Source organism: Trematomus bernacchii, unplaced genomic scaffold (assembly GCF_902827165.1).
Source record: "Trematomus bernacchii unplaced genomic scaffold, fTreBer1.1, whole genome shotgun sequence".
Lineage (NCBI taxonomy): Eukaryota > Metazoa > Chordata > Actinopteri > Perciformes > Nototheniidae > Trematomus > Trematomus bernacchii.
Window position 1 is genome coordinate 11,702,774 of NW_022987720.1, and position 21,178 is coordinate 11,723,951.

The following is a 21,178-nucleotide window of genomic DNA, read 5'->3' on the forward strand; positions in this document are numbered from 1 at the left end:
ATCTGTCCCTCAATTCATAGTCAAGGTACTAATACTTGTTTTGTATTTGTTTAATTCATTTACCACATATATTGTAAGTAAATGTAGGCTACTTCGGCTAGGCTAGTTCATTTTGTGCTACTTTGTGCTTCTATTCAAATACATCTCAAAGACACATATTGTAGTTTTTACTGACAGCTATAAGTTACTAAGAATACATTTTTGCATTCCCTGTTTCAAGTAAATACCACACATCTCCAGATTTGGTGATCTCTAATTTGAATCTTTCTCAGCCCAAGGATCACATGTTTTAAAAAAATGTTCTAAGCAGTAATACTTCACATTGGCATAACCCTAAAAACCCAACTGCAAAAGGAAAAATTAACATAAAAGTAAGAAGAACTCAGATCTTAAGTAAAAGTAATAATACTGAATAATACAGAAATATTAACACTCTGCATTCAAAATGTTACTTGAGTAAAAGCACAAAAGTATTAGCAGCAACAAATATTTAAGAACCTCATCTAGAAACAGACCGTGACAGACACCTGAAGCTCAGAATGACTTGAGTTTTATGTGTTAACTTGACTTGAACCACAATCACAGCAATGTTCAAGTGGCAGGGGAGATGCAGCACACAGGTTAACAAGTCAAAACAGGCTGGCAGGTATCTGTGGAGAAATGAAAAGACATCTCTTTAATCACACTAACACTGTTTGCCATAGATGTGATGAAAGGCAGGCTGTGTCCAGCAGGAGGCGTACCGTTTGACTAACACTGGATTAGCCTCTGGCCAATGGTGATGCTCAGGAGATTATTGAAGCAGCTTCTAAAAAAAACACTCCACTCAATGCTCCACTCGCGTCAGTGAACAGCTCTTGGTGCGGAGTTCAGCCTGATGCATGCCATGACTGCTTTCTGCCGGATACTGCTCCTGTTATCTGGTAAGGAGAGTTTTAACTTTGTGGATAAACTCAAACTAGTGAGGAACTGCTTGATACGTTATTTTCATGGCACAGTGAGCTGCAGGTAAAAGCCTCAAGGAGGACACTACTTGTGTTGACATATGCGGTGGTGATTCAGTGGAAGTGTTATTCTAAGGGAGCAAATCCAAACAAATTCAATGTATTTTGCTCTACAACATGTAATACTTTCCCACCATTTCAAATCTGAGCCTGGTTCAGGTGTTCGGGCAGAGCAGAGGTGGGAAAAGTACTCAGATCTTGTACTTAAGTAAAAGTAGAAGTACAGACAGTACCAGAGTGTAGGAATACTCTGTTACAAGCAAAGGTGCTGCATTCAAAATGTTGCTCAAGTAAAAGAACAAAAGTATTAGAATTAAAAATATACTTAAAGTACAAAAAGTAAAAGTACTCACTATGCATTTTGGTCCATTTCAGATTATTATATATGATATGTTTTGATTTGAAAGACAAACACATATCTTAAATTATAAATCCCCAACAGTTAGATTACTTTATTGATTATTGATGCAGGGGTGTCAAACTCAATTTCATCTCGGGCCACATCAGCATTATGGTTGCACTCAAAGGGCCAGTTTTATATATAAGACTATATAAATATACATATATAAATATTTAATATATATAAAATAATGTATTATATTACATGATTGCCTCTGCATTGGATTATTATCAGATAGGGTAATAACTTCATCATTAACTACGTCTCAAAGCAGAAGTCTAGGGCAAATAATTGCAAGTCTCTTCAGTGAGAATGTCACAAAATGATTTAAAAAGAAAAGCCAAATTCTGAAAAGAAAAGTCAAAATCAATGAAAAGAAATGGAAATTCGAAAAAAAAGTAAAATTTTGAGAAATAAAAGTCACATTTGAGATGCATTGTGGGACATGTAGTTTATGGGCAACGTGCTTCTGTAAAGCGGCATGTAACCGTATAATAAACATATTATATTCTTTGCAAGCTCTTGTGGGGCCACATGAAGTGAAGTCACGGGCCGGATTTGGCCCCCGGGCCTTGAGTTTGACACTCTGCATTAAAGTGTTTATCAAAGCTGGTAAAGGTGCAGCAAGTTACTTTGTATACTGCAGGGTACCTTGTGAATTTACTCCAGGTGTAACTAAAGTCTGATTTAAGAGTTGATTATATTTCACATTATTATACCAAATCTGCTAGTAACTAAAGGTATTACAAATAAATGCAGTGAAGTAAAAGTACAATATTTACCTCTGAATTGTAGTGGAGTAGAAGTACTAAGTAAAATGAAAATATTCAATTGAAGTACAAGTATCTCAAAATGTTACTTGAGTACTTGAGTACATTCACTTAGTTACTTCCCACCTCTGAGGCAGAGTAAAGCTTTCTGGTGTGAGATGTGAGTCAGTGTAAAGTTAAGTCTTTTTTTACTACTTTACTGTAACTCCGGGGTTTTCAGAGGGACTCTAGAAACACATGCATGTGAAAAACAAATGAATACCTTTCTAGATAGTGGTTGCCACTAAGTTGGCTATTTATGTACTGTTTTTTTCACAAAATAAAATGTGATAGTGACGTATGATACAGAGATTGAATGATATGTGCATATAAGAATATCAGCACATCATACACATTGTAGCAGAGTCATGCAGCCTTAAAAAAATAAAGAAGATCCAGTAGCCATTTACTGTAGAAGTTGGAAAAATAACAGAAACACCTCTACAAAGCATACAATGTAACAGCACATCATCGTAAGTTATCATAATGGCAAAAACTAAGATGGCGCCGCAGATGGCCGCTTCTGTGTTTTGGTGCGCTTTGTTGTTCTTAATATAGTTCACTATCTGTGTACTTTTAAAATGTTTGTTTTAAATGTTTTATGTATGCACCATGACATCAAGTCAAATTCCTCGTACGTTCGAACCTACCATGGCAATAAACCCGTTTCTGATTCTGATTCTGATAAAGTTGTTTAACTCTTCTTGTTCCAACAACAACAACAACAACAACAACAACAACACCAACTGAGTATTATAATCTTCATGAAGGTAGAATTTACTGCTGGACTGTTGTGTCAGACTGTATTCATGTAGTCTACTGTAGGTGTACCTAATAACATGGTGTACAAATATAAATATATACCAATTTCAGTTTTTCACTACAGAATTGTCAAGGCCAAACCAACTTAAAGGTCCCCTATTATACTGTTTTTCATCAATGTGATGGAAACTTCTGAAGCAATGGAGACGAGACTCAGAGAGACACGAGGAGATGGCAAACTTGATGGTTTATTTGGAGCTTCGGCCGGAGAATTCACAAGACATATATCCGCTGTGTCAACTCGTGGCACACGATATGTGTATATTATACACATATCGTGTGCCACGAGTTGACACAGCGGATGCCAAACCAATTCTGAAGATCTCTACCCCAGACCCATGTATTTAGCTGGTTCTGAGAGAATAATCAACATGCTGCATAACAAGATAAAACAGGCAAAGCACTATAACACCAACAGGCAGGAACAGGGAGACAAAACACTGAGAGCATAGCACCCAAGGCTGCAGGTGCCTGAGCTCAGTGAGGTCAGTACAAACTGATAAACTGGGTCAAAGTTATGGGCCTTGGAAAAATATTATATATATAAATTATATTATAGGTCTCAGATATATACAAAAAATGTCTCTGAAGTATTTGGCTCCAAATACCAAACAGATCATTGTAGCATCCCATAAACCCCTCTGTTTCAGCCCTGTTTCAGAAGTGCTGACTCTGGGTCTGTTACTTTAGATGAAAATAAGGAGCCCCTCCCCACGCCCCTCTGAGAGATATTTGGTTAAAAAGAACACAATGGTGCTCTAGGAGGAGATTCAGGTGATTAGGTGGGGGGATGTTACCTTGGTTGGTTATTGGCTAATGGTTACACAACCCAAAACATCTTTATGACATCATAAAGTGGCCACAATCTGATCAGCTCATTTTCAGACAGGTTTTTATATAAATGGATCAGGACAAAAAGTGAGTGAATCTTTTTTCCTGAAACTTTCAGAATCTCTTTACACGGAGAAGACATGCTTATCTATAAAATACATGAAAAAGTGGATTTTGCATAATACATGTAGGTCCCCTTTAAAATACAAGTGTAGAAAGCTGGAGAGAGGAAAGTGTACACAAAGTGATATGATTGATGACTTGAGACGCCTTGGTTGTTTTCGTTATATTTAATTATGTATTTTTATTACTAACACAATATCAAAATACAGTTTTTTTTCAAAACTGGGATTTTGTGACACCCCTAAATACTACAAAGAAGTCTTGATTATGGCAATTGTGCTGGAGAGATGGCAATTTCTAGTATTGTGTCTACCCATGAATTTAACACCATTTTAAAACCTTACCATAAAAACACATCCAGAGAATATGGAATATTTGTGTTGTTTACGAGACGAGAGTTTGTTCCTCCTCTTTCTTCACTCTGCAGTGGCTGTGGCCCCTGCGGTGACGCGCAGCTCCGAGCGGACGAAGAGAGGCTTACTGGAGCTGGCGGGAACCATCAAATGCAGCACGGGGAGATCTGCTCTGGCTTACATGATGTATGGATGCTACTGTGGGCTGGGGGGGCAAGGCTGGCCCAGAGACAAGGCGGACTGGTGAGGCCTCGGCTTCAAATTCATTTTTAATCACACTCTTTTAAAAAACACTGTCTGTCAAGTCTGTGTTTTTATTTCCAAGGATATCTGGACACATGATGATAGTGTGTAGCAGGCTGTAAACATTCAGCTGTCCCTATAAATGGACTAACTATACATTATGTGATGCAAAGGATCTAATTCAGCCCTTCCACAGATCATGCCTGCACATTATTTCCTCCTCTCAGTCCCCCTCCATCCTGCTCCTGCACACACACAGTTTCCGTTTCCCAATGAGTCGTCTGAACCACAGATGCTAGCCGATGGGTTAAAAGGAAGGAGTGATGTTTAAATCGAGTAGACTCACATACTCCAATGGGTACTTCGAAATAAGCCCAAGAATTCCACACCCAAATCCTAATTGTCTCCTTTTTTCCTTCCTCACCGCAAGCCACCGAAACCCCCTCAAACCAGGGAACTGCTAACTATCTGTTGTGAAAACCTATGTGGTGATCCTGTCCTGCCTTTTAAAATAGCCATGGTGTGTTTGAAACCACAGTGCTGGGACTACCCACCTACTGCTTTTTTGGCCCTGCCTTGTGTAGTCTGGAGTTCAGCCTTCAAAATAAAACTCATATCATGTTGTCTATCACAGGTGTTGCCACAGACATGATTGCTGTTATGGAGATGCAGAGCTTCTTGGGTGCCAAACCAAAACAGACCAGTATCAGTGGAAGTGTGAGGACAAGGAAGCGGAGTGTGGTATTGATTTTTTTTGTGCTTATGCATGCATAATATTTTGTGTTTGTGGAAGTAAGACAGCTGCTGTACACATAATGTTCTGTGCTTGGGTAAATCTGAATGTGAGACACAGATCAGGCTCTGTTTGATGTACGGAAAAATCTATGAAAAACATTCAGCTGATTGGAGGGTATAGACAGGATGTTTGTAACATATATTTAAGCCCCCATAAACCAGGGTGATTCCTCTATTTAAATAGAAGCAGACTTAATAAGGTTTACACACTCAAGTACCAAAAATAGAGGCCTGTTGACATTCTTCAAATAACTCAATGTAGAGGAAATTATTATATCCACAATTTCTGTTCAGTAGTCACATTTACTCTCATTTTCAGAGAAGAAAATGATCTGTTAAAGGGTCCCTATTATACTTTTTAGGGATTTCCCTTTCCTGTTGTGTGTTATATAGGTTTCTGTGCATGTAAATGGTCTGCAAAGGCTATATTTCCCTTTTCCCACACACACACACAATTAAAAAATGTAAAATAAAATAAAAACAGAAAAAATATAGTAAAACATGGACAACTAGAAAATGCATTTCCTGCTGAAAATGCGTGCGAATGCAATAATCTGCGTATATTTATTGCTGAATTTAGCTGAAAAAGCTGAATATTTTATTACTTGAATGGTCTCTGTAGCTGCTTTTAGCTACAAATACCAAGTAAGTGTGTTGCTGAAATTAGCGGGAAAATGCAGAAAAGTGAAATGATTTGAATCAAAATTGTTACAGCTCAAATGCATTGCACTGACTTTGTTGAAAACTTGAAAGTGAAATGTTAAACTGGAAGAGTAGGAAAAATAGTGATGAAGCTTAATATTTCAAAGAAAAGTAAAAAAAAAAGGTATAACATCAAACTGTGTAGCCTCAATGTCCTGAAATAGCTGAATCATTTAATAGTTGAATGGTTTCTGGAGCTGAACGTATAGGCTGAAGGAGTTAGATATGTGGTGATTTCAACAGCATTCCACTATTTAGTGTGAATGCTGTTCAACAGCTGTGGAAGGAGTGTCATTTTGCACACGGTGTAGGTAAAAGAGGATTTTAAGTGTTGTCCCATAGACACCCATTATCAAATCTAAAACGGCCTGAAAATGTACCAAAACTTAAAAACTGTAAAAGATATCAAAAATCTGTATACAACTTTAATAGCTGAATGTCTTGTGATCATTTCACACACACAAGGGAGAACAAAGTTGGAATGAAGTATAGCTGAAAGTATGTGGAAGGAGTAGCATTTTGCACAAGGTGTAGCTAAAAGAGGATTTGAAGGTTCCTCCCATTGAGTTACATGTTAAAAAAAAGAGTTTAAAAAGCTGAATATTTTGAAAAAGTTGAAAAGGTTTTGAAAAAATGTAAAGTTTCCCATCATGTGCTGAGGAGGCTGAGTATTTTTGATATTTGAATGGCTTCTGTAGCTGAAAGTAGGCTGAAGTTGGGGGAGAGGAAGAAGAACGTTAAAGAAACAGAAAAACATTAGTGGAGTGCTGTCACACATGAATGCTGTCGCACAGCACTCCACTAATGATACCAGTGGGAATTGAAAGTTAACCCAAATAAAAACCACATTAAAAAGATAGGATTTTAATTTACTTTTAAACATTTCAACGGAGTTTGCTGTTCTAAGATCCACGCGGAGGCTCTTCCATAGTTTAGGGCCGTAAAAACAGAACGCAGCCTCCCCAGATCGCTTGTGTGATACCCTTGGGATTTCTAATAGCAGGGCAGTGGAGGATCTAATGGTTCTTGTTGGAACATAAAAAGAAAGGCAATCGCTGAGATAAGAAGGTTCTAGGTGATGTAAGGCTTTGTAAGTTAATAATTGGACTTTAAACTCGATACTAAAAGAAACAGGTAACCAGTGGAGTGATGCCAGCACAGGGGAATTGTGATCTCTTTTTGTGGTGCTAGTTGAATAAGGCTAGACTTGTTTGTGAAACGAACAGCCAGGGAGAATGCATAAACATTAACACAATGTTGTTGAGAAAACTTTAAACACTTAAGGAAGACATGTGTGTTCTTTATTGCAGATGATCTGGAGGACAAATGTGAAAAGATGCTGTGCAAGTGTGACAGAAACGCTGCCAAATGTTTGAGAAAAGCACCCTTTGATCGAAAATATGCCCTCTGGCCAGATTTCCTCTGTGGCCACAACCATCCAATGTGTAGTATTTACTGACACAATATTCATTTTGTATTTTTTTTAATATATATTTGTATTGAGTCAGGCACAATGAGTTACATTATAGGGTCTATATTCTTCCCTCCCCCCTCCCGGTCCTACATAGTAAAGTAGATAAATAAATAAATACATATATAGGTAATAATAAAGTAATGTAAAAAAAAAGAAATACACACATACACATACACATATACATACATACACCCATACCCACACATTTACATATACATATACATACACATACACATACATACACATATATACACATACACATACATACACGTACGTACATGTATAATAAAAAATAAAAATACATTCATAGTCACCCCTTCCTTCTTAACTTAGTGTCTTTAGTTCAGCTATGTAGGCTATCGCAGAGCCCCAGACAGATTCAAATATTTCTGATGAGCCCCTCAGGTTATATTGAATCTTCTCCAAGTTCAGATACAACACAAGATCTTCAAGCCATAAAGAGGCTTTAGGTGCTAACGAGGATTTCCATTCTAGTAGTATTCTTCTACGTGCTAATAGAGATGCAAAGGCTATACTGCCCTTAGTTTTCGTCCTCATCATTCGGTGGCCAGGTAGTACTCCAAAAATGGCAGTTTCTGCACAAGGTGTCAATACCACGTGCAAGGCCTCAGCAAGGCGTTTGAAAATGCTTGTCCAGTATCAGTATTTACTGACACAATACAAGTGCTGTTCCTATGTGCCTTTTGTAAATAAAGCATTTAACATTAATCATGCTAATGGCATAAATATCTGACTTGTATTGTTTTTCTTTACTGTTATCAGACTCTTGAATTAAACTTGAAACCGATAAGGAAGTGTGTATGGGGTGATATAGAGTTTTTGCAGACACCCTGTCTTGACACCAAGCTGCAGTAGAATCACACTATGAAAAGGCAACTTGAGCATTCCTCTGCCGAAACTCAGACAAAACTCAACCCGGATGTCAGATGTTTATCCGGGAGGGAACGGTCAGATAGCTGCTGCTCACAACAACAGAACTTTTATTTGTTGAATTACTGTGCAGGGCATTGCCCGAATTAAAGCTCTGACGTTGACTCAGCTTTTTTCTGGCTAGTGTTGATTCAGTGGGGGTTTAAAAATAGGGTTATTGGACATTTGGAAAGCCAATGTGCAAACTGAGGTTTTCCTACTTTGCTATTTTTAAAATCTGCTGTGACACTTTCTTTCCTTTTTTACCACCAAAACCCATGTATGAAATATTGTCGCTGCAGGTCTTACATGTTCACTTCCTTTAAAGGCATTAGAGTTCCACTACACTCTTACAGATTGTAATACTTAAAATAACTTTTCACCACGGTCAATAAATAGCTATTAAGTGATCTCATGTGATGTCATTAGCTGTTCATCATCACTTGGTTATTATATGATGTCTATAGACATTGGCCTGCAGATGGTGCCATATTCACAAATAATACACTTGAAGCCCACTGACACAACAGGAAATATGCATTTATGGAAACATCCTTGCACAATAAGAGTCTTAATATGACTAACGTTAATACAAAATATATTATTTAAATATATAAAAAAAGTGATAATGCATTGAAGTTCCTTGTGGCCTGTTGTTGACTGAGTGTTTGAATGTTTACATGCACTAAATTAGATTTATTTTGGTCCAGTTGGTTTTGGGTTTGGCTTGGGAACCTCCCCAGTGAAAGTCCCACTCTCAAGTCCAAACCCCATTTCCCCTCTGACACCCAGTAAACATGACCACCCGGCTGTAATCAGAGAAAACACAGCCCTCCCAGATGTGACTGCTCAAGTGAGTTTTTACACTGCGAAGCTCCGTCCGTGAGTTCACACGGGAAACTCAGTTTCTTTGTTGAGTGAGTGCACCGCTCGTGAGTGTGGACTGAAATGGGAGATGATGCCGTGGTGCAGTGTCCAAAGCCCGGGACTGGAAATAAGTATCTGGGTCATGGCCCACAAACACTTGCCTGATTGTGTCCAACCTTCAGCGGGCATGAGCTGTGAAGTTATGGAAGTCATACGCCTCAATCCGAGTCCCACTGTCCTGTTAAAGTGTGTTGTTCTACTTCTGTTCAAACAAGAAGAAAAAGGTATGGAAATGCAATTAATACAACCAATGTGTAGTTAAAGTAATAATTATATGGAAGCCATCAACTGCCATGTTTTTTTCCCCTCCCTTTTTCCAATGATAAAAGTTCGCATTTATTCTTTTTCTCAAGATCACAAGTTATTTATGTGATTATCTCAAAATATAAAAATGATCTTTCCCTCTCATTAAAAGGTAATGACAATCGTTCAAGTACTTTATTTCCTCCGTCAGTACATTTTTGTTTTCAAGATGAAAAGTTATTTATGTCATTATCTGGAAATACCAAATGTTGTTTTACCGAGATGAAGAGATACGGTCCTATCATGTTTAGTTAATGAACTGTTTTCTTGTGATCTCAACAAACAAAATTAATGTTCTAACCATGGCCTTTCGGGGCTTCCGTAACTTGTAAACATCTTGTGTTGTATAAAACATCTTGTGTTGTATAAAAAGAAACATTAACTAACTTTTTTATGGAAGCCATCAATGGCCATGACATTTTCTTTTTCAGTTTTTTTCCTTTTTGTTGTATCTTGTGATCAATAATTGTATGTCCACAACATAAGAGTAGATTTAACTGGGTTTACTTTGGTAACATGCTTCCGGGACTTCCTCGTGGGAACATGTACAACAGGCTCTTTTAATACCAAGAGTGAGTTTGCCCCCTGCTGGACAAACACAATAACATGTAATAATAACACAAGGTAAGATACCACATTTCCCCCCCTTTAAGCTAACAATACTTCCCGAAGGTGGGAGTATAACATACTCCCGTTACACAACATTTCGAGGTACTGGCATGAACCATTTCACTTTCAAAGATTAACATTCTAAACCTTTCCTTAAAGTGAGATCAGAGAACTATGCTGCTCTATTAATGGAACATCTCTTGATCTATTTAACAAAGTCTTTCAGGTATACAGGTGGCTGTCTCTCGCGCTCTGATCGTCTCACCACGGGTGTAGCAGGCAAGTCCGGCGGGCCCGGAGTACACAGAACCACTGGCTCACTTGCAGGAGGTCCTTCTTGCTCGATTGTCACTGGAACCAGAGTGTCTCTGTTGGAGTCCAGCACCGGCTCTAAGGGCACGGTGTCTGTTAATCTGGCTCTTACTTGATCCACATGCCGCTTCACGACTTGACCACTTCCAATGATCACTGTATATGACACTGGACCTGATGAGCTCTCGATGACCGCAGCGATCCATTTAGGTCCATAAGAGTAGTTTCTGATGAACACTTTATCCCCAGGTGAGAAACTTCTCAGTTTCCTGTTTGTGTCATGGGACTGTTTCTGTTTTAGTTGTTTTTGCTGCACTCTTGTTTTCACATCTGGCAGGAGCAGGTCTAATGCAGATCTGAGTCTCCTTGACATCATCAACTCTGCAGGCGACAGGCCTGTGGTCGCGTGAGGTGTGATGCGGTAACTGAACAGAAACCTTGACAGTCTAGTTTGCAATGTTTCACCTTTCATCTTTTTCATCCCCCCTTTGAAGGTCTGGACCGCCCTCTCTGCCAGCCCATTAGAAGACGGGTGAAACGGTGCTGACCTCACATGGCGGATGCCATTTTGTTTCATGAAAGTCTCAAATTCAGCACTTGTAAAACAGGTTCCGTTGTCTGACACCAACATTTTTGGCAGTCCAAAAACACTGAAACTCTGACGCAGCTTTTCAATGGTCACCTGTGATGTAGCTGACTTCACTGGATAAATATCCATCCATTTTGAGTGAGCATCCACTATCAGTAGAAACATCTCTCCCAGGAAAGGGCCTGCATAGTCCACATGAATTCTCGTCCAGGGAGACTCCGGCCACTCCCAGGGATGCAATGGTGCTGATGGTGGTGACTTGTGGTGCTTTTGGCACTCCTCACAAGACTGCACTTCCTTTTCTACATCCTGGTCCATCCCCGGCCACCATACATAAGATCTAGCCAGACCTTTCATCTTTGACATGCCGGAATGTGTTTGGTGCAGTACTTTCAATATCTTTTCCCTGCCTTTGTTTGGTACGATGACTCTGGCTCCCCAGAGCACGCAGCCATCCCTCACACTCAGTTCTTCTCTCCTCTGATGATACGGCTTGAGAGGAGTCTCAGTCACTGAAGGCCATCCCGACAGGACATAACCATGAACTTGAGACAATATTACATCCTTAGCTGTCCAGTGTTTTATTTTGGCTGTGTCCACGAGTGTGTCATCCAGAAGATCAATCATGAGCACTTGTTCTGCGGTCTCACTCTCTCGCACATCTTCCGACAGCGGCAGTCTGCTTAATGCGTCCGCATTAGCGTTGTTCTTTCCTGGTTTGTACACAATGTGATACTCATAGGCACTCAGGTGCACTGCCCATCTCTGAACTCTCGGGGAACCCATCTGTGGAATGGGTTTCTTTTCGTTGAAGAGAGAGATCAGTGGCTTGTGATCTGTATAGATGGTGAAAGTTCGACCATACAAGTACTTGTGGAATTTCTTGATTCCAAATATAACTGCTAAGCCTTCTTTGTCTAGCTGTGAGTAATTCTTTTCAGCAGGCGCTAGAGTACGCGACATGAACCCCAAAGGACGTTCAGTTCCATCGTCCATTACGTGTGATAAAACAGCGCTCACCCCGTAAGGTGACGCATCACATGACATAATTAACTCTCGGTCAGCAGAGTAATGCACCAACACTTCTGCTGAGTTTAACAGGGCCTTTGATTTTTTTAAAAGCCTCTTCCTGTTTCTTTTGCCATGTCCATCGCACATCTTGTCGCAGGAGCTCATGCAGTGGTGCCAATAGTGTAGCTAAGTTTGGCAGAAATTTGTTATAGTAATTTAGCAAACCTAAGTACGACTTGAGTTCAGTAACATTTGTGGGGTTGGGAGCCTCCATGATGGCTTTGACTTTCTTTTCCACAGGGTGAAGTCCCTGTGCGTCCACTCGATGACCCAGATATTCCACTTCCTCTTCCAGGAAAGTGCACTTGCTCCTTCTCAGACGCAATCCTGCCTCCTCCAGCTTTGCCAACACTGTCTCGAGGTTCTGCAGATGGTCTTCCTCATCCACACCGCTCACCAGGATGTCATCTAAATACACTGCCACAAAAGGAATGCCTCGCAGGAGACCTTCCATTGTCCTCTGAAATATAGCTGGGGCTGATGCTACTCCAAAAGGCAGTCTGTTGTATGTGAATAAGCCTCTGTGCGTATTCACTGTTAAGTATTTCTTTGATTCATCATCCATGAGTATTTGCTGGTATGCATGACTCATGTCCAACTTTGTGAACCGTTTTCCTCCTGTCAGTGCTGCAAACAGGTCTTCCATTCGGGGTATGGGGTATTGTTCAAGTGAGGAAACTGTATTTACAGTGAGCTTGTAGTCTCCACATAGCCTTACTGTCCCAACAGGCTTCAGTATTGGAACCACTGGTGCTGCCCATTCTGCATGTTTAACAGGTGAGATTACTCCTTCTTTCAACAATCTGTCTATTTCTTCATCTACTTTGGTGCGCATGGCGTACGGGACAGACCTCGGACGGAAGAACCGAGGGACTGCATCAGCCTTTACATGGATGGTAGCTTTCATACCTTTCAGTGTGCCAAGCTCCTCTTTGAAGACATTTTCATGTTTGCTCAGTACTTGCTGCAGCGATTTGTCCTCTGTCTTCAGGTGTTTCAGGACTCGGGATTTGTGTCTGAGCTTGATTTCTTTCCAACTCAGATGTATTTCCTCCAGCCAGCCTCTTCCCAGCAGGCTGGGGCCGTCCCCTTTAACCACAATGAGGGGCAAGTACCGACTTTGACGTTTGTATTTCACTTTAACAAGGGCAGCTCCGACCACATTAACAGGGTCACCTGTATAAGACTCGATGTGGATTTTGGTTGGTCTCAAACATGGACTTTTTGTGTCTTTCCATAGTCTTTGAAATGTCTGTTCATTCATTATTGTGAGACTACAGCCAGTGTCTATCTCAAAGTTAACAAACTTACTATCCAGCTTCACTTCAACCATGTATGGGTCTACTCGTCTCAGGTGCACTTCACTCATGCGTCCCAATCTGAACCTCATCTTATTCAGTAAGAATGTATCTTCTTCTGAGCTATCACTTTGGCTCCGTTGCTCTTGTACTTTATGAGAACGGTGATATGTGGTTTGCCTCCTTTCTCTCTTTGGGTCTGCATTTTTGTTGCTGTTTCCCTTCTGTGTAGATCTACTACGACAAGCTCTGGCAATGTGTCCTATTTTACCACATGCATGACATTTCTCTTGTTTAAACCTACAGTCTGCTGCTTCATGCTTGGTTCCCTTGCATCTGTAACACTCTTTGGTAGGTTCTCTGTGTGCATAAGCCTCCTGTGGCTTTTTATCCATTTTGAAGCATTTAGCTGTGGCCCCTTGGCTTTGTATCTCCTGTGCATTTTTATTTGCAGTCTCTGACGCCACAGCAATTGACAATGCTTTTTCAAATGTTAAATCCGCTTCTGATAAGAGTCGTCTCTGAATCCGATCTTCATTTATTCCACAGACGATCCTGTCTCTCAACCTCTGCTGCAAAGTGTTACCATAGTTGCAATCCTGCGCTAACCGACGCAGCTCAGCCACGTATTCCATTACTGACTCATTTGGCTCACGGTTGCGGGAGTCAAACTTGTACCTTTGCACAATTTCACTAGGCTTTGGGTCAAAGTGATTTTTTAGCAGCTCCACAAGTTGTGTGTAAGTCTTATCCTTGGGCTTATCCGGACTGAGGAGGTTTTTCATAAGGCTGTATGTTGATGATCCCACAACACTTATTAATATGGCTCTTTGTCTGTCTCCATTTTCAATTTCATTAGCCTCAAAAAACTGTTCCAATACTTCACAGTATTCTTCCCACTTCTGATTTTTTGCATCAAAAGGTGCCAGCGTGCCAATCATTGCCATTGTGTGTCAATGAATCCTCTCCTCCACCCGCAGACTATGCTAATAATTTGAGCTAGCTGCCGCTAACGACCCAAACCTGCATGTAAGGTGCTAACCAGTCCGTTCGGCATGTCCTCTTTGATCCCGTATTGATTCTTGTCTTAATCCTCTTCTTAATCCTCGTCGCCAATAATATGTTGTATCTTGTGATCAATAATTGTATGTCCACAACATAAGAGTAGATTTAACTGGGTTTACTTTGGTAACATGCTTCCGGGACTTCCTCGTGGGAACATGTACAACAGGCTCTTTTAATACCAAGAGTGAGTTTGCCCCCTGCTGGACAAACACAATAACATGTAATAATAACACAAGGTAAGATACCACACTTTTTCAACAACTATAACTTGTATTTGTGTCCTCGAGAATACAAGCCATTGGTGTCATTATCTTGGAATAACAATGTTGTTTCCCCTGGATAATGGGATGATTTTCTTTGGAAATGTATACATAATTCATTTGAAATCAGAAAAAATCAAATAAACGTTTTGATCTGGAATACAGATAATTTTTTGATGATGATATAAAAACGCATGTGATCTCGAAAGTACAAGTAAAAGGAAAATAAAATGATTGAACCATGGCCAAAATGAAATGTGCTCTTTTGCTTAGCTGCAGTACATTATGAGTCCGTACTGCAGCTGTTTGAATTCATGAGATCTGAAACTGATATGAAACATCACAATTGCTGTACCCTCATCTATTTAGCCTTACTTATGGATTAACACAGGCTTTCTCAAGCAAGTTACAGGTTTAGGATAAAGATTACCAACATAATTAGCAACATTGTTTTGTCAGATGTATCTGATTAAATTGGCCGAAAGAAGCTGTCTCATGAGACTCTCTATCTGCTGCCTGTACATGAGGACTGTGGCCTTTCCAGTTTTTCAGCTCTCGACTTTGTTGATGATGTCTCTCATGTCCTGTGTTCTGTCGCCAAGTGCCGACATCACACCGTCTGTTTGTGCTTCATACGCATCCTATCCACACCTTCATGGGAATGGCTCTTCTGTCTTTTATGGATCATTGCATTACAGAGCACCTTTTAAGCAGTTGTCTTTTTTTCCAAAAATAATATCATTACTTTCATGATACACTATTGTATACATTGTGATACACATATTTTTTTGGTATAATGTATGAGTATAATGTGCACACTTTTACTTGTCTATGTTACTATACATATTTTATTTCATTCCAAAATAGAGCAACTGTAACGAAATGTAATTTACGGCAGGGATAACTTTCATCTGTATTCTATTTCTGATGTGGCCTGGTAATTGTAGAGCTGGCATACAAACCCTGGTTCCAAACTGACCTCATATGAAGATTTCTGAAGCGGTGTGGCCCCCCTGAGGAAATCCTGTGATTGTGAAAACGCCCATCCACACATGTGCATGACAGCGTGGTGGTCACAGTGATTGAGAGCATCTCTAGCTGACTGAGCCTGTTCCACGCTAATTTCGTTCTTTAATCAACTGTTTGGCTCCCCAGCCGAGAGCCAGGTGGAACACAAAGAAGTCCTGGCTACACAGCTCAAAACATAAACAATAACAACCATGTGCAGAACAAAGTATGACTTCCTACCAGCAGAAGATTTGGACTGCTAGTATAACATGGTGTGTGGTTTCCAAGTTGATATCATATTGATTGTGATAATTTACCACAGATGAACTAACTGTATTTTTCAATTATTTAAAATGAATGAATAACAACTGGAGTGCTGTTGAGTACACAGTTTCAAAGGAATACAATACCGAAATGTATTGTATAAAAATCCATGTTTAGTTCAGAATACTACTGCCCACACAAACAAGGAAATCAATGTTCCAACAGCCGACCTGCTGCCAAGTTAATATGCTGCTTGTTGCAGTCTTTTGTTCTCCTCCTCCTATTTTCGTCTCTGTTGTGTGATTTTTTTCCAATAATTTGTTTTGATTTGCAAGTGACATGGAGACATTAGAAAAAAAAAAACACATCCACTTAATATGGAAGAAGACCTGCAACCTAATAGAAGCTTAATTACTTATGGTCAGAGGCCTTTATTTTAATATTGGTCAAAAATGCTTAAACACACACTAGACATTAGTTCAGCAGTAGTTTAGTTTATTGCTTATGCCTTCAGAAATTAGATTAAACAATACATTATTTCAAAATGAAAACTAAATATAAACAGCTTAACAGCTTTGCTGCGTTAAGAATGTCATAAAACTTAATATTATAGCAATACACTTTTTTTAATTTAATTTTTCTGTTTACTTTTTGAAAGTATAGATGTTTTTTTTAACATATTGATATTATAAGATATAAAAGACAAAATCATAAAGAAATTAGACATACTGTAGAATACCATTTTTTATATTCTATCAAGATGTCATTGGGGGAAAATATGATACATAAGAGTGTTGTTTACAAGTGTACTAACATTTGAATAGTCACACGGCACAAAACTCACCCAATAACATGGCAGAATAAGAATATAGGCATGTACTTTGTTGCAATAAATAAGGCTGTTATATGCAGAATTATGTGTGCACCATCTGTCATAACCTTAAGCTTCCACCAGGGGGAGCAATTTACAGAATTACATGAGTTGACCAAAAAAGGAAGCTGACACAAAAGGAAAAAAATTGTCAAACGGTTCCAAATAATCATGTTGACATTTAAACAAGTTTTAACTTTGCTTGGTGTGACCTGGGTGTGACCCATATGGCCAATTAGTTCCAACTTTGGAGGTATTTGTTGTTTTGCTGATGACAGCACATTTCCTGCATTGTGTTGTTTCCTAATTGGAAGTGCAGGCATTATTCCATACAATGCCACAAATGGCAGTAAAAGAGTATATCGTTAAAACTTAATGAATGCAGATACGTATTGTGTTGCTATATCTGTTAAAATAGATAGCAGGTGTGAAAAGGCAAAACTATTTTGAAGGGTCCTGATAATTGCTTTCCTAATGTTGTAGAGGAAACCTTATGAGGCACACTCATTTCCACCAGTGTGATATGCGTATATACATCCATCTTTATGGTAAACATTCTTTTGAGATGACATTCTTCTCTTATTTGACCAACTATACTTTTACCAGATAATGTTGATTCAGTTTAAATTATTTTTCTTTCACCATCTGTCAATCCATCTGTGAAAAGATCAGCAGGAGGGGATAAAAACAATATAAATGAAAGTGCTTTGATTTCTTTATGTTTTAAAAATGGATTAGGGGATCATGAGTTTTATTACAGTATTGTTGAAACTATTCACAAGACACTATAGAGGTTACCATGGAAATGAGCTGCTGGCACTGCAGCATAACATATAATCATACGGCCTTGACTTAATCATGAATATGAATCTATTTTATTGCTGACGTGAAAGAAATCTGAGCACCCACTCTGCATAAACAACACCACTCCACCATGATATGAAATTACAATCAGAGGATAAGCTAAAGGGATCAAACATTGTTGTTTACATGGTTAGAGCTTCTGATTGTCATTGAGAAGAAAAAAAAGTTGCCATCTGGATTTTATTAAGGTATTGATTAGTTAAATGCAGCATTTCTCCTCCCACTGATGGTAGATGAAAATTGGGTTGTTGTAATGCTTTCGATTTGCTGACTGTTTTTTTATTTTTAAACACGGCAGCAGGTTCCAGGAGTGTCATTCCGATCACCATGTGTCAGTTAACAATGAGTCACTTTAACAGAAGGAATATGATGTTACATTGCAGTGTGAACCAGATATGAGTCATTGATGCTGCTACAACAAGCGTTGCCGCGGAAACTGTCTGCCTTGTGTCTTCTGAGTATGCATGATTATAGTGAAATTATGACAATATGAGGGAAAACAGGAAATTGTTAGGGCTAATGGAACAAACATCATTAAATAATATTTGATTACATCAAGAAAAAGCACAAACATACTAGTGAGTACAGTAAAAATGAAAGCAGATGGGATTATTGGCAATCAACTGTTCTTGGTTTATAACATAATCCCTGTTTTGAGATATAAGTCTATATCTCAAAACAATCGTCAATTTAGAAGATGGTCAATTTAGAAGATCTCTGCCATTTCTACCCAATTTGTCAATAGCACAGAAACACGTTTATTGGCTTAAAATACAGTACTGTTTCAACATAGCTGCATTTTGCCTTACTACACTTTACATTAAGTTAATATAGATATGTTGATTGACAACAGACCCCACACAAGTGAGTAAAAACGTATGTATCTCAGATATTACACCAATTAAAATACTTTGATAGGAGACAGAAAAATACACATGTAGGTCATATTTGTGTCGTACTGCAAATTAGCAGATATCCAGCATTGCTCTTTGGATGATTTTTTTAATAACCACAGATCAGTAGAGTATGTACATGGGTTCATATTGTTACGATGTATTACGAAAGTACCATAGTGTGCCGAACAGTCACATGTTCAAAAGGCACGGACGGGGTTCGAACCCGCGATCTTCGGTTTACGAGACCGACGCCTTACCACTTGGCCACCGCGCCTGCGCTGAAGCCAGGTCCTCTATGTAATAAGTATAACAACTACCAGTGTCGCCGCTGTTTACCTATAAAGGTGTGGTTCAGAAGTTTAACTATTGTCCTCTTTATAGCAGTGAGGCTCGCCGTCCTTACTCGGAAAATGCAGAGGAAATGAGCAGATGAGGTAGGTTTACAGAATAAATGTATTGCTGTCATCCGGCCACAAGGGGAGGCTGTTATCTTTAATGTGTGAACAACATGTGTCTTTCTTTTCCTCCAGTACCTCGTGTGTTCACAAAAGAAGCACTGTCACTACCATGAAGGTGAGAAATCGCTCTTTACAGGCTTTTTTTTGATAAACATGACTTGAGAGAAATGCATTTACCTAATTAAAAAACAAACCAGTGCAGCTAATGCTACTTTCAGGCCGTAATACAAATGGACACCCTCCAAAAAAGTGTAGGATGGAATATCACAAAATAATATGCTATTCTTGAAATCTTGATGTAGTGTTGTGAGCTGGGAAAAGTTGATAATTTGGTCAAGACTTCATTATCCTGGGATCTTGAAATCACGTCAATCTACCCATTGGATTACAAAATGTATTGTCCACATTGCTTAAAAGTGAAAGAAAACGACAGGATTTAGCCACTTGAGTGATATGACCATCACTTTTTGAGAGACCTCATAAACATATACAAACAAACTCAAAACAATAAATACTATGCCACCAGATATACTACCAGACTGAGATAAGTTTGCATTGCTAATTACTATGAGAACCAGTAGGCTGCTATTATTTTTTTCTAAGCAATACAATATGCATGAAGCACAGACTGCAGCATTTCACTGTCTTTCTTTCCAAAACATCAAAGATGAATGCTCGCCTGAGGGGCTTCTTTCTCTTTTTTTTGGATCAGATATCCTAGAGGCTGTGTGAAAAATGAATAAGACTCATTTCCATTGGGAGTGAGTTAGCAGTGAAAATCACAGATGTGGAGTTCACCTTGACCTGCTTATAGCAAGGCGTCAGCACACAGACCAAAAGAGGGGTCTGACTTGAATAAACCACATATGTTGTAGATTTAATTCAGAACACCTTTCTCACAGTTTCTCTGAAAATCCAGCCATTCTTAATTTTTCCATCTGTTCGAAACTTTTACCTAAAATAATCATTTAGACAGCAGTTATGTTTATTGCACCTGTTATGCAGAAATTGTTTTCAGATATGTGCTTTCAAGTCCAAAGGGAAAGTGTGAATGTTGACTGTAGAGCTGTAACCCTAATACATATGTATGGTTGTTATTTAGGATGTTTTTGTGGCATTAATATGAAAATGTATCCGTCATAAAGCAAGCTACAGCACCACTGATGATAAAAGGGGATAAGCATCCTTAAATTAGCTTTTTTTAAATAGCTTGAGGTGCTTATAGATTATTTTATAATGTCACATGAAATTGTGTATTTAAGCAGCTCTTCTTAATTATCATAAACCCCAACATCACAACCTGAGAGATACAATGCGTTCCAGTCAGAGATCACATGGATCTGGGGCATTTTTCTGTTCATGTGGAGAACAGTCAGCAGCACACTCCCTGAGAGAATAAGAAGTATTACTGTAGCAATCTATTTAATTATTTATCAGGCGATTGCTTTGAAAAATCATCATATTTTTGCTGTGCTTCTGCAGGATAACCCCCTGAGCCCTGAATATGTGGGAATATTATTATTTATTTTATTCACCAAACCCTTTTATTTTTTATTATTAAGCTGTTTTATAAGACCAAGAGCGAGACGAAGGAAGATGTTCTTGTCTGAATTCTGGTAACTGACCAGCAAAATGGTATGCTGCACTAATATAGCAGGCTTCATTCTTTTTATAAGCATGTTAGCATTGTCACCTTAGACTTAGACACACAACTGTACACATGAATACAATTGAAAGGCAGCTAATGAGGAAATGACCACAACTGTGTGTGTGTTTTAGAAATCACAACACCATTAGCCACATCTGAGCTAGCCCTCCTGACCAGCTCTGTACCTCAGGTGTTCTCCAATTGAAGTCGCTCTAAAAAAAACAAGATATTGTAAATTAGTTGGCTATG

The 21,178-nt window shown here is 39.0% G+C and overlaps 1 protein-coding gene, 1 non-coding gene and 1 pseudogene across 2 annotated transcripts; 1 reads left to right on the forward strand and 2 right to left on the reverse strand.

The window, feature by feature from the left end:
• The first annotated feature begins 833 nt into the window (after positions 1-833).
• zgc:92162 (group 10 secretory phospholipase A2) lies at positions 834-7,716 on the forward strand. Its single transcript, XM_034143731.1, has 4 exons — positions 834-923; positions 4,417-4,585; positions 5,220-5,326; positions 7,393-7,716. The coding sequence occupies exons 1-4, from the start codon at positions 878-880 to the stop codon at positions 7,539-7,541; spliced, it is 471 nt and encodes a 156-aa protein (XP_033999622.1). The 5' UTR covers positions 834-877; the 3' UTR covers positions 7,542-7,716.
• Positions 7,717-10,530: 2,814 nt separating this feature from the next.
• Positions 10,531-14,792, reverse strand: LOC117493213 (annotated as a pseudogene).
• A 4,233-nt stretch (positions 14,793-19,025) lies between these two features.
• trnat-cgu lies at positions 19,026-19,097 on the reverse strand. Its single transcript has one exon. It is a non-coding gene; the product is annotated as a tRNA-Thr (tRNA).
• Between the last annotated feature and the right edge of the window lie 2,081 nt (positions 19,098-21,178).